At 44.1% G+C, this 14,961-nt stretch overlaps 1 protein-coding gene across 3 annotated transcripts in view; it reads left to right on the top strand.

Annotated features, from left to right (window-relative positions):
- The first annotated feature begins 1,003 nt into the window (after positions 1–1,003).
- Positions 1,004–14,961, top strand: part of chd7 (chromodomain helicase DNA binding protein 7) — a 79,860-nt gene continuing 65,902 nt past the window's right edge. The window contains exons 1-2 of one of the 3 annotated variants that reach the window (XM_089007863.1): positions 1,004–1,401; positions 13,441–14,858. In XM_089007863.1, coding sequence (XP_088863989.1) covers positions 14,495–14,858 — 364 coding nt within the window. In that variant the 5' untranslated portion in view covers positions 1,004–1,401; positions 13,441–14,494. Of the gene's footprint in view, positions 1,402–2,238; positions 2,622–13,440; positions 14,859–14,961 lie in introns of those variants that run through there. The other 2 variants (XM_089007864.1, XM_089007865.1) reach the window with 2 other exon arrangements.

Here is a 14,961-nt window from a genome sequence, read left to right on the forward strand (position 1 = left end):
ATCGCTATATAGCTATTAGGTAGCTAGCCAGGCAGCTAGCGTAAGAAACCTTAGATTCTCTTCTTTTATCAAAAAAAAAAAATAATTCCCAAGTTATATAGGTCTGGAGTTATCTGAGTTTGAAATGGGGGTAGCTGTACAAAATACAATACATTATAATTATTGGTTTATATAGCGCTTTAACAACAGCTGAAGCTGGAACAAAGCGCTAACATGGAAAAAAGGGAAATGTTGTCCCCCTTGTGGAAGGGAAAATATTGCCAAAAGGTCTAGCCAGCGCTTTATCAACACGCAAGAACAGCCAAAACCTGAACAAAATTCGGGAATGGCGCTCTACATCATATTTTCAATTGATGAATGAATACATTTGTGAATAGCTGTGAGCTAATTTTCACATTTCAAGTCAAATTTAATGACTGTTTGTGGTTTACATTGGGCAATTTGACATTTTGGTTCGGACTTTCATAATAATAATAATAATAATAAATTTCGTTTTAAGCGCCTTTCAAAGCTCTCAATGACACTTTACAGTCACAGATAAGCATATGTACAATAATAATTAGCAAGAATCATGAATTTTCACCAGTTGGATTTGCTTTCATGGACGGAATAAAATGATGCGGTGGGCCAGATTTCGGCCCGCGGGCTGTAACTTTGACACCTGTATCCTGAAAAAAAGATGGTGGCATGAATTTGATGGAAAAAAGGGATGGGGTTAAATGAAAAGTTACTGCAAACGGGTCAATCCTAAATTTGAAATCTGATTATGACGTATCAACCCAGTTTCATTTGAAGAAGAGGCGGGGGGGGGGGGGGGGGCAAAGTAACCTCTCGAAATGCGTTCATTCATGTTTCCCGTTCGAATTACGACCGACGTAGTAGTCGTCAATGGGACCATTCCCGTAAAAACGACGTCCGCTACAACCGAGCCACTCTCCCCAAAATCGTCATCCGGGCACGACGGGGTCAGTGACCGCGCACGCAGCCTGTTTATCTGTATGAGAGGTCCTCGGGAGCGCGCACCCCCGGCCGAGGGGAAGGTGAGCGAGTGTCTGGAAGGGGGGAAGGAAGGACTCGGAACGCGACCGACCGACCGACCACTAGTCGAGGGAATCGATCGGATTAAACTCGATTTGAGTGAAAATTAGCAACAAAGGAGAGAAGCGCAACGCGCATTCGTCGGCGAGGTCGCAGATGCAAGACCCACCGGAGATATAAATCACGAGAAATCTTCAAATGCAACTTTTTTTCCACCCCTGAGTCTATCTTTTGAAAACCGCTAAGGACCACGGTGACCCCCCCCCTCCTTTTGCGGAAACGGAGATACTAACGAGGATTTCATTTGATTAAGAAAAAACAGGAGGAAAAAGAAGAACACTGAAGTGGCCGAGCTTGTTCGGGGTAAGACGATTTTGTATTCACATTAAATAAAAAAAAAATCCACAGCCCACAATCGGTACTTTTTATAGTAGTTAATGCGAACCCAGTATTGATGAATGAGACGCGTTTCCATTCGGTGTATTGTAAGTTTTCGGTACTTTTGAACGCGAACGGACTCGCTGAGCGTGAGAGAAGGTTGCAGTTTGATTCGAGGATAGCTCACGGGGGTGGAATCGTGTAATCCGGGCGATGCATCTATTCTCGCCTTGCTTTTATTTCTTAATTTCGACAGTTAAATCATTGAATGTCCGCGTATCGACCATGCCGACATGCTAACAATAGCAAGTTTAGCTTTCTAATCGCACACTCGGACACCCAACACACGCGCGGCCAAGTCACTTTGCGATAGTTCCTTGAAAGTGGAAAGCTTTTTTTTTCTCGGGGCGAAACGATGGGGCTCTCTTCTTCTCTCTCTGTCTCGTTGGGTTTATTTTTTATTCATATTGCAAAATGTACTTCGTTGAAGTATGGGTGTTAGCATAGTTAGCTAATTGTGTTGAGCTTTCAGGAGACACGAGGTGGCTCGAGCGTAGAGGTGAGTCACTGGCCGACTCATTGAAGCCAATCTCAACTGGGAGCTTCCCGGCGTACAAATCACCAAAAATGACGTATTGGGTGATTGGAACATATTTCTTCGTCAACTTTACTTCGCACAACTTTGATTTCCATCGAAATATTGCCGGCATTTGACGAAAGGGGGGGAGGCAATGTGAAGTGGTCGTAGTAGTCGCTAGATTTATTGGACGGGAGGGACGGAGAGAGGAGGGGGAATTGTGAGGCCAAGCGGTCATCCACATTAACCGCGTAGTTCACGTTGTTTTATCTCGCTTTTGACCAACTTAAACGCCGTTAATAATACCCGAAATCTACCATGTTGTTTTTTTCATCGCCGACACGCGAAGGGAAACGTCTCCCCCTCCACATACATAACGACGCTCGTTGCTGTGTTGGGAACGACGTGCGAAACGCCGCTTGATAGGCTAATTAGCCTCGCTAGCTGGAGGTTAGCCCAATGCTAGGACACACAAGTTGGGCTAACGTATTAGCCAGCCCTCATCTTCATTGTGTACTTATTAGCCCCCTAAGCTAGTTTGGAACCTGCTCACGGGGCGCTTATCAGAAGGATGCTTCACTCCAGAGCAAGTAAAGTTAACTTTTATTCGCATTTAGATTACTTTTAGGTGAGTTCGGAGTTGCTTATATATATTCGTGTTGTCTTTTTGTGTGTGTTTTGTGTCACTTTTTATGATGTTCGAATCAAGCCGTCGACTAAGTTTGGCTATCGGTACACTTGCTACTCGGACTAAACTGCGGTGACGAACACCTGCCGGTGGTGCTCGTCTGCCGTTGGTGTAACCGATTTAACTACTTTATCTGGAGCGTATCTTGTTAAATATATATATTTATATATTTTTGTTGCGGTAGCGCTTTATTTCGGCTACCGCCTAGGCGACCCCCCCCCCCCCACCCCCATTATGTTCTCTAATCGCTCAACTTGCGTAATGGTCACTGCGGCGCTCGAGCAACTTTGGCTTATTCACAAACAAACGCTATCCCAGAAACAAAGTGTAATGTGAAATAAAACGCCAAAGGCAGTGTTCTCATTGTTGAAAATATGCCGCATGGTTGTTGTTTTTTTTCTGCCATGGAGCTTGGAGCCGCTACCCCCACTACTACCTTGTGTGTGTTTGAGCCAAGATGGCAGCTCGTCATGTTTAGCGGCCACAGAGGGAGAGATAAGAGGCCCCGACCACACACACATACACACAACAGATGTTCACCACCACCACCTCTTTCTCCCGTTGGTCTTTTTTTCTTCTTTTTTTTTGTGGCATGAATGGAGACCCTTTCAAGAAAACTAGCTTTGGTTTGTTATGCTGAGCTAAAAAAAACAGAGAAAGAGTTGACTATCTGCTTTATTTGCATATGCTACGGGCGCTCATCAAAGTTGCGCTTGTAACCTTGGAGGCTTGCTTTTAAAAAACTGGCATTAGTCACGTTGAGAAGAGTTGGAAAAGAAACAATTGGTATATTTTGTATATTTTCTCAAGATAGTAACAGGTACACCTTTATTACATGGATGTAATTGTTTATACACAGTGATACCTCAGTTTACGAACTTAATTGGTTCTCAGAAATAATAATACATTATATTTTAAGCGCCTTTCAAAGCTCTCAACGACACTTTCTCCTTGGTGTCCCTCAGACACTTCACAAACTTCTACTCGTCCCGAATTGAAACACACAAAAACACAGAAAGTGTGTGTGTAAGGTGAAAAGTCCATCTGCCAAACATTTATTTCCCATAAGAAACCATTAAAAATGAGAATAATCCGTTCATAATTTCCTACTAAATAAGCCTTAAAAGCACACAAAATATACCTTATTTATGTATAATAAATGTGCTATTGTATTGTAATGAAAGAAATAAACTACTGTATAATAAAGTCGTCTTATTGACCTTTGTGATGGTCGTTAATGCCTCTTGATGATATCCGAGTGAAGTAGCCTTGCTTTCTCAGCGATAATACCCTCACTCACAATGTCCCCTGCTTGCTGCTTTTCGTTAATCCAAATCAACAGAACTTTTTCAACCTCTTCTATTGCCTGAGACTGTTGCTTAGACAACACAGAAACAACCATAGCCACGCGTAGCAATGGTTGACTTAGCGTACTGAGACGCTAAGTCACGCAAACGCACAGCTCGTTCGTGTTTTTCGATGATCTACTTCTGCTCGACCATAAACTATGTTTATTTCTGTTGTCATCTGGAAAGGTGACATTTTATGAGATAAACTTACCTAATTGCAGCCATTTTTTTTGCTTCCTGGTCCTTATTTTCAATAGAAAAAAAATCAAATATTTGTTAACGACTAGATCTGGAAGATATGACGATGACTATTGCAAAGACAGACTTTATCGCGTCACTTTTCTACTTTTTCTATGGACGTTAATGCATTAACCCATTCACTGCCAGACGTGCACAAAAACGTGTTCACTCCAGTGCCAGGGTTTTTGGCATTTTCACTCAAAATCCAGGATCCACAGAATACCGGTAACATCCGATGTACGGCCGAGTTCCGTTCCGACCAAACGGTCGTAAGTCAAAATGGTCGTAAGTCGAAATCCATTCAAAATGTTGAATAGAGACTCGGAGGCTAAATGACTCGCAAACTCCGCCCCCTCTGGTGCCATCACACAGTCGATTGCTGTGCGAGAGTGAGATGCTGGCTGGCCAAAATTGTCATACATGTTGCCTGCGTGCTACCGTGTTGCGGTGCCAGGCATAGAGTTAAAAATAAAAGAAGAAAAACGTCAATGAAAATGAATGCTAATAACAAATGCTACTGCATCGGGGGTAAAAAACAAACTATCTACAACAAACGTGACATTTCAAACAATGAAAAATGGCGAATACCTCACCAAAAAAACCTCCACGGTCCAGCTGATGTCACCGGGAGCTCATCAACAGGATCGAGTCGAGACGTCGCAGCAGCTAGCTAGCAATCAACAAGTTTAGCAGCTAACCCCGTCGAGCTATTCCTCCCTACTAGACTTGTCGCGGCTAATTCAATAATCACAGCCTCCATCATCCTGCCTCCACGGCGTCCGAATTAGCGACACTTATTACAATTCGCTTCGTCAAAGGGAATTCCGAAGAGTCATTAACAGAAGAAAAGCCGCAGATACTATGCTAATTGTTTAGCTTATGTAAACTCATGGTAAAAGACCAGAATAAAAAGTGCTTGTGTGACTGCGTTTATTGCCTGGAGGTCTTGTTCATGCTGAAAGTCAACAATCTCACAAGTTGATTGTGCCAAATCGAGTTGTCCTTGTGTACCGTATTTTCTGGTGTATAAGGCGCACCCAAAAGCCTTGATTTTCTTCAAAAGATGACCCTGTGCCTTATACATACGCCTTATATATGGAACATGTTTTAAAATACACCATTCATTGGGGGTGTGCCTTATAGTCTGGTGCACCTTACATACATGAAATACATTAGTTTTCAAATTTTAAGTCAAGAATCACGACTGTTGTTGTGGTTCACGTGGGCCAATTTGGAACTTTGGTTCGGACTTGAGAAAGCATCATGGCAGTTGATATCCTTGATTTGCTTTTGCGGGCCGAATAAAATGATGTGGCGGACCAGATTTGGCCCCCGGGCCTTGAGTTGGGCAACTGTAATGTAAGGGATTAGCCAGCTCGTTGAATAGAATTCAAAACTTGTGAAATTCCATGCTCATATATCAAGTGAGGTAGCTCGGTTGCTAGCTAGCTTAGACGCTAGTTAGCTCAGGCGCAAGCTAGCTCGGTCACTAGCTAGCTCAGTCACTTCCTTATATTTGGAAAAGGTATATATTTATATACAGGTAACATCCGACTTACGACCGAGTTCCATTCCGACTCGAGATTTTCAAGAGTTAGCATCATTCTCATCATTTTCGTATCATGGCATTCTCGTGCGATACTAATAAACGTTAAATTTTGATTTCACACCAGCAAAGTGATGAAAGGAAATAAAGAAGTAGAAAAACAAAACATGGGAGCTGCTGTAAAGGCACCCACTGTCGCGGCGCCATTTTGAAGCCAAAACAACAACTAAAAACTAAATACAGTTAACATCCGACTTATGACAGAGATCCGTTCCGACCAAACGGTCATAAGTCGAAATGGTCGTAAGTCTAAATCCATTCAAATTGTTGAATAGAGACTCGGAGGCTAAATGACACGCAACCCCCCCCCCCCCCCTGTGGTTACATCACACGGTCGATTGCTGTGCGAGAGTGAGATGCTGACTGGCTAGCCAAAATTGTTGTACGCGTTGCCGGCCTGCTAGCGCGTTGCGGTGCCAGGCGTAGAATAAAAATTTAGAAAGTAGGGTCTGGAGGTCATGGTCGTAAGTATGGGTGGTCGTAAGTCGAGCCGGTCATAAGTCGGATGTTACCTGTATTATATTTGGAAAACTTTTTTCATTCATTGAAGGTGCACCTTATTGTCCGGTGTGCCTTATACCGGTAACATCCGATTTACGACCAAACGGTCGTAAGTCAAAATGGTCGTAAATCGAAATCCATTCAAAATGACTCGCAAACTCCCCCTCTTAAAATGTCAAAAATAGGGTCTGGAGGTCGTGGTCGCAAGTACGAGTGGTCGTAAGTCGGAAGTTACCTACATATGGAAAATGTTTTAAAATACACCATTCATTGGGCGGTGCGCCTTATACTCTGATGCGGCACGCCCGCCGCGCTCGTGAAGAGAAATTATTCGGACTTATTATTATTATTATTATTCGAACAGGAAATTATGCGTCCATTTGCTCTGTTGCGCTCATGTGTAGGGGTTGCCCCCCCCCCCCCCCCACACACACACACACAGTAGCAAAGATAAGAAGCCTGACTGTTGTTTTCCCTCCCATCACTTTCATCCCGTCATCTATCGCTCCACGTCCCACCCGCCCACTCGGTCCTTCTGTCGCCCGCACCCGTGCGCTTTCATTTATGCCCCCACTAGCCCTCCCTTCCAATCATCATATCTCCATCTTGCTCACAATCTCATCCTTTCATTTCCAACCAAAAGGTTAGCGGGGGTCTTGAGCTCCACGGTGACATTCACAACTGTTTCTGCCACCACCCACCCCCACACACACACAATCGCCAACCAGCCTCCTCTTCGTCCTCCTGCGGCGAGGACCTTCTGGACCGAATGGCGACGAGACACGCCGTGGACATCTCTGATGCCATGCGTATGCGCATTGCCTTTGAATCGAGTCCCGATTTAGACGTCTTCCTCTTCCTGGAGCTTTTCAACATGCACATTCAAGCGTATTAGCAGAAAGGGAAAGTCATAAAATGGACACAAAAAAGTCCATATTTTATAATAATAATAATACATTTCATTTATAATAATAATACTAATAATAATGATAATCATAATACATTTCATTTTAAGCGCCTTTCAAAGCTCTCAAGGACACTTTACAGTCACAGACAAGCGTAGGTACTATAATAAATAGAATACAATAAATAAAATAATTATAAATAGAAACAGAAAATGCGATTTTTAAATAGGTTGCTTTTCAGATGGAATTTGAAGCGCCTTTCAAAACTCTCAAGGTCACTTTACAGTCACGGGATCAATTTTTCTGTGGGTGAGCAGCGGCAGCCACATGCGCCAGCGTTCACTCAATCCCGAATAACTCAAATAGATGCAAAGTTAGCTAGCTAGTTAATATATAGCTAGCTAGATAGCCAGCTAGCTAACAGATGGCAAATAGATAGCTTTCTAGGTAGCCAGCTAGATCGCTAGCTAATAGATAGCTAGCTTATAGATAGCAAATATATAGATAGTTAAATAGCCAGCTAGCTAGCAGATGGCAAATAGATAGCTAGCTAGGTAGCCAGCTAGATCGCTAGCTAGATAGCCAGTTACATAGCTCAAATATTTATTTATTAGCTATCTATTTGAGTTACTTCCGGGTTGAGTGAACGTTGGCGCGTGTGGCTGCCACTGCTCACCCACAGAAAAACATATCCTGTGACTGGAAAGTGACCTTGAGAGTTTTGAAAGGCGCTTAGAAATGAAATGTATTATTATTATGATTATCAAGTGAGCAACATAATGTAAAAAGACCAGGAAGGACACTTTCTGATTGACATTATTCATATCAGGCCAATTTTTTGACCAAACGATATATTGCTCTATTTGGGCGATATTAATGTCCATATTTTATATCTTTCGCTCCCGTAGGTCTATTTGCGACATGGCCGTAAATCACGGGTGTCAAAGTCTTTTTTTTTGCCGCGGGCCAGAATGTCATTCCGGATTCCTCCCGGGGGCCGTTATGAATTTGGGGAAGCCATTAAAATGTTTCCTCCACATACAATGAGACCTCAACTTACGAACTTAATTGGTTCCCAGACAGAGTGTGTAAGGCGAAAAGTGTGTATCTCAAAAAAAAAAAATCCCATAGGAAACCATTAAAATGGGAATAATCCGTTCCCGGGTTTCCATAAAATATACTTTTCAACTAAATAAGCCTAAAAAACTACACACAACATACCTTATTCTATGTATAATACATGTGATATTGTATTGTAATGAAAGAAATACGCTGCATTGTATCATAAAGTCACTTTATTTACATTTGTGATGGTCATTTATGGCTTGATGGAATGGCGTTGGAGGTCAAAGGGAATTGCTGTTTGGAAAGAGAGGCGCATTACATGAGGACTGTAATTAAAGAAATAAACTGTGCTGTAAAATAAAGTTTTATTGACCTTTTTGATGGTCGATGATGGCTTATGGAAGGAGAGTCACCTTCCATAAGGACTGTTGGTAACTTAACCTCTGGTGCTGTTCGGTCGTGTGCTTCCGCCGAAGATCACTCCGCCAGCCGTGGTGGGTGTGTATTATGAAAATAGTGTTTATTATAAGGTTTAATTTTCAGAAATTTGACATTTGTAAGACGAAAAGTTTGTAAGTTGAGGTGTTTGTAAGTTGAGGTCTCACTGTATTACATTTAGAACACGTAACAAATTAACGAATAACTAGTTTTCAAATTTAATCACCGTTATTGTGGTTTTAATGGGACAATTTGACATTTTGGTTCAGACTTTAGCACGCATCTTGTAACTTGACATGCTTGATTTGCTATCGCGGGCCGAATAAAATGATGTGGCGGGCCGGATTTGGCCCCGGGCCTTGACTTTGACACCTGCGAGCTAAATAGAAAGAGAGCTCCCTAGCTCATTCGCTAGCTTGATAGATGAGCGTGGAATTTCACAGGTTTGATTTGCCTTTGTGGGCCGAATAAAATGACGTAGCGGGCCAGATTTGGCCCCCGGGCCTTGACTTGCACTTGTTTGTGAAGTGTTACGCTTCCTCAAATGAGTGTTTGCTCCCTCGCCGTGGTTATCTTGAAGGACGTTGCATTGTGGGACGTTTGACGTCAACATAATGTCCATTAAGGAGGCAGCCGCGTGTAAAATAAGCAGATTTTTGCCTTGCATGACTGCTTCTCTTCTCTCTTGAAGCCGCCTCCTTTTCTCTTTTTTCCTTCCTTCCGGGTCTTAAATCCCGCACCCCCCCCCCACATGAGCATAATTCCACGCTGCCTGATACCCCCCGCCCCATTTAGGAACAAAGGTACAAAATTAGAGCAGCTTAGCCCCAAGCGCTAACGGGACGTTTGGTGTCCGCCAGAGGAAGCGACCGATCAGTCTTTGTTTGTCTCGTTAGGTTTTATGCTGTCTACCGCACTTTTGTTTTGTTTGTCCATTTCCCGTCGCCGAGGAAACGGCGGAGATTTCCTTTCCTGCCGTACTCGCCCGGAGGCCACGTGCGGTTTAGTTGCCAAACTGACGACCGGCCGTTAGCTCGCGGCTAAGGAAATGCGGTTGATTTTGAGCAGGTTGGATGTACAGTGAGACCTCAACTTACAAACACCTCAACTTACTAACTTTTCGTCTTACAAACGTCAAATTTATGCAAATTAAACCTTATAATAAGCACTATTTTCATGATACACACCCACCACGGCTGGCGGAGTGATCTTCGGCGGAAGCACACGACCGAACAGCACCAGAGGTTAAGTTAGCAACAGTCCTTATGAAAGGTGACTTTCCTTCCATGAGCCATCGACGACCATCAAAAAGGTCAATAAAACTTTATTTTACAGCACAGTTTATTTCTTTAATTACAGTCGACATGTAATGCGCCTCTCTTTCCAAACAGCAATTCCCTTTGACCTCCAACGCCATTCCATCAAGCCATCAATGACCATCACAAATGTAAATAAAGTGACTTTATGATACGATGCAGTGTATTTCTTTCATTACAATACAATAGCACATTTATTATACATAGAATAAGGTATGTTGTGTGTAGTTTTTTAGGCTTATTTAGTTGAAAAGTATATTTTATGGAAACCCGGGAACGGATTATTCCCATTTTAATGGTTTCCTATGGGAATTTTTTTTTTGAGATACACACTTTTCGCCTTACACACTCTCTCTGGGAACCAATTAAGTTCGTAAGTTGAGGTCTCACTGTATCAAAACAAATGAAATTGTTTTCATGAGAAACATGCTAGATCTTATACTATGCATAGCAGGAACTATTTTCATCTCTAGGAACATAAGTGAGAATTTTGATCAATTTCTCAGCATATATTTTCGCCAGTGTTAATTTTAAGAGTGTTTTTTTTTTTTTTATTTTTAGCGTTCTGAATTGTTTTATAAGCATCTTATTGTGTTGGAGTTGGTAGCAACAGGTTGTGAAAGCCCCAAACGTTGTCAACGAGTCAATTCAGTCATTCTGCTGCCTCATACCTTCAAAATAAAAGCATATTAAAGCACTGGTGACCCATTATATATTCTCTTGTGAAGAATCAGATACACATTGTCCAATCTTTCCGTAAAACATAATTTGAATAATAATAATAAGAAGAATACATTTAATTTATAAGCGCCTTTCAAAACTCAAGGTCACTTTACTGTCAGTTTTTCTGTGGGTGAGCAGCGACAGCCACACACGCCAGCGTTCACTCAAGCCGGAAGTAACTCAAATAGATAGAAAGCTAACTCGATAGATGATAACTAGCTAATAATAATAATACATTTCATTTCTAAGTGCCTTTCAAAACTCTAAAGGTCACTTTCCAGTCACAGGATAATTTTTTTGTGGGCGAGCAGCGGCAGCCACACGCGCCAGCGTTGATTCAACCTGGAATAATTCAAATAGATAGAAAGCTAGCTAGCTAATAACTAGCTAGATAGCCAGCTCTAGCGCGTTGCGGTGCCAGGCGTAGGATTACAATTAAAAAAATTGGGTCTGGAGGTCATGGTCGTAAGTATAGGTGGTCGTAAGTCGAGCCGGTTTTAAGTCGGATGTTACCTGTATAATAATAATTAATAATAATCATAATAATAATACATTTCATTTCGAAGCGCCTTTCAAAACTCTCAAAGTCACTTTCCAGTCACAGCATCAGTTTTTTTGTAGGTGAGCAGCGGCAGGCACACGTGCCAGCGTCCACTCAAGCCGGAAGTAACTCAGATAGAAATATATAGCTATATAGCCAATAGATAGCCAGCCAGTTAGTTGGCCAATAGATATCTAATAGATAGCCATATAGCTAATAGATAGCCAGTCGAATAAGGAGGAGCGACACATAGTTTTGTTTGTTAATAAAATGTAATTCACTGACTCATAAAAGCGATATAATATCAGCAAAATGACAGGTGTCAGAATATTACATCACAGACACGCAGTAACGCTGTTAGGAATGCACACCAACATTGCTAACTCCAATTAGCCATTAACGCTATTAGCCACGGTGCTTCTTTACGTCACAGATGGGAGTTGAAAGTTTTGGATGGCGCTTATAAATGAAATTAATTATTATTATTATTATTATTATTATTACGCAACAGCCCAGTGTGTATGTGCTCCCGAGCTAGCTCGCTATCTAACTAGCTTGCTTGATTGCTAACTAGCTAGATAGCTGTCTGTCCAGCTATTTGGCGTTTTTGTCCATATATTTATGTATCTCTCTCTGTTGCTGTCTCTAAATTCAATTCTTTATATGCTAAAGCAGTCTGGAAAATGAATGAATGTTTGTTTTATTTGGTTTCCACTTTTTAACCGAACGAAAAACGGTGACGTACAAACCAAACCGTGGCTTTAGTGAACCATTCCACCCCTAACGTCGAAGCTTCAGTGTCATTATTCCAGCAACCATGTTCTCCGTCTTTGAAATCGACTCCATTTCCTCAAGTAGTAGTTCGAAACCCCAGCCTCGACCGTAGCGCCTGATAATGTGGTGCGCCTTATGTATGGAAAACTTGTATATATTCATATATTATATTTGGATTTTTTTTTTTCATTCATTGAACGTGCACTTAATAGTCTGGTGGGTCTTATATATGGAAAAAGTTTGAAAATACACCATTCATTGGGGGTGCGCCTTATACACTGGTGCACCTTATATTTAGGAAACTTGTATATATTCATATATATTATACTTGAAAAAACGTTTTCATATATTGAACGGGCACCTTATAGTCCGGTGCGTCTTATATATGGAAAATTTGAACATAATAATCATAACACATTTCATATATAAGCGCCCTTCAAAACTCTCAAGGTCACTTTACAGTCACAGGATCAGTTTTTCTGCGGGTGAGCAGCGGCAGCCAGATGTGCCAACGTTCACTCAACCTGGAATAACTCGGATACAAAGGTAGCTAGCTAATTGATAGCTACTAAATAAGTAATAGATAGCCAGCTAGCAGCCAGCCTAATAGATAGACAGACAGCTAATAGCTAGCCAGCTAGATGGCCAACAGGTAGCCAGCCAGCTAATAGATAGTTAATAGCTAAAGGATGGTACACCATTCATTGGAGGTGTGCCTACCTATTTATTAAAATATGAAAATGAAAATAATAATCATAACACATTTCATATATAAGCGGCCTTCAAAACTCTGATGGTCACTTTACAGTCACAGGATACGTTTTTCTGTGGGTGAGCAGCGGCAGCCAGACGTGCCAACGTTCACTCAACCAGGAATAACTCCTTGGTAGCTAGCTAATTGATAGCTAATAAATAGGTACAGTAAAGTCTCGTTATATCGATATTCAAGGGAGTCCGAAAAAATATCGATATAACCGGGACTATCGATATATCCGACAGCGATATAACGAGACTTTACTGTAATAGATAGCCGGCTAGCAGCCAGCCTAATACATAGACAGATAACCAACAGCTAATAGCTAGCCAGCTAGATAGCCAGATGTATAGTCAGCCAGCTAATAGATAGCTAATAGCTAATAGATGGTACACCCTGCATTGTGGGTGTGCCTTATACACCGGCGCACCTTATATTTGGGAAAGTTTTTTCATTCATTGGGGGCGTGGCTTATACGGCAGTAAACATTGGCTAGCGCTACCTTGCCCTAAAACTGTGCCTTACGCCCCTCTCTATTTCTTGTCAGGAAGCTTTGAAGAAGACCATGGAATAGCAAGCTAGCAGTAAAGGGCTTTCCCGCACAAAGACGTCCCTCCTGTGGGGGCCCAGCCCGGCCGGCATGGCGGACCCCGGCATGCTGAGTTTATTTGGGGACGATGCGGGGCTGTTCTCCGACGGATTGGACGCTTTAGGCGACTGCTTCCCTCAGCAGCCGACCCCGAGCCAATCCAACGCCCTCCCCCGACAGACCAACCCCCCGCTCAACCACGAGCACCAGGGAAACCGGGCTTACCACCAAGGGATGCTACTCGGTACCGGACCGGCGCAGCCCAAATTGGGCCAAATGTACGACCACGGCTCCTACGCGGGTTACGAAGCGACCGCCGCCGCCGCGGGTCGAATGATGTCTCAGAACGGGCCGAGTCAGGGCCCGCCGAACGTCAACGCCACCATGAACGGCCTAGCGTCCCACTACCACAACAACCCGGCGAACTCGGGTAACGCCCATCACGGTTACCCGGGCGATCCCGGGGGCGGCGCCGGTGTTTGGGGGCAACAGCATCAAAGCAGATCGCCGTATCCGCAAGCGGCGGCGCAAGCGGGGAGCGGCTTCCAAATGTCCCAAAACAACTATGGCGGCATGCCGGGTCAACCCGCGTCCAACGCGTCTCGCATAAACCAACATTACCCGCCGCAGAGCATGTCTCACCCAGCCGCCCAGGACCCGTCTCACTACATGGGTCACGTCGGAATGGTGGGCGGGCAAATCGGACACCCGCAAACGCAAAACCAAGCTTACCCCAATATGGGCCACGCGCCAAGATTCCCGCATTCGCCCTCGCGACAGCCCGCGCATCCGCATCAGCAGGGCATGGGGGGCTTCGGGGGTGGGCAGTACCCCAGTTACCAGGCCCAGTACGGCGCCAACGCCGCCGTCGGCGGGAACCCCGGACCCGCCCTGGGGCCCCCCGCGCAACTGGGCCAGAGGTTCAACCAGGGATCCGGGGCGGCTTCCGGGCAACCCGGCCAGCGATACCCCCCCGGTCCGCCCCACCAGACGCAACCAACCGGGCCAGCCTATGCACCCCCTCAGCCACTCCCAGGCCCCCAATCAACCCCAAGCCCATCTCGCGCCTCCAGCTCAGGGATCGTACCCGTCGCCCTCGTCCGTGTCCCCCATGCGGGTTTTGGGAACCCCGACGCCGCCTCCCCAGCAGGTCCGGCCGCCGAGTGCGGGTCTGGTTGTCCCCGCGGAGGTGACGGCGTACACGACGCTGCAGTCTCCGGCGAATACCATCGCACATCCTCAAAGACCCCCCCAAGCGCACCAACACCAGCCGGGCCACGGGATGGCCTCCAACGCGGGCCAGATGTATTCCGGCTTGGGACCGCAACGTTGTCCTCAAATGGTCTCCAACCGGCCTTCGCTACAGACGCAACCAGGTCAATATTAAGAATAAGAATAATAATAATAATATATTTCATTTGTAAGCACCTTTCAAAACTCTCAAGGTCATTTTACAGTCACTGGATCAGTTTTTCAGCC

Source organism: Hippocampus bargibanti, linkage group LG11 (assembly GCF_051943395.1).
Source record: "Hippocampus bargibanti isolate YZ-2025 linkage group LG11, ASM5194339v1, whole genome shotgun sequence".
NCBI classification, from domain to species: domain Eukaryota; kingdom Metazoa; phylum Chordata; class Actinopteri; order Syngnathiformes; family Syngnathidae; genus Hippocampus; species Hippocampus bargibanti.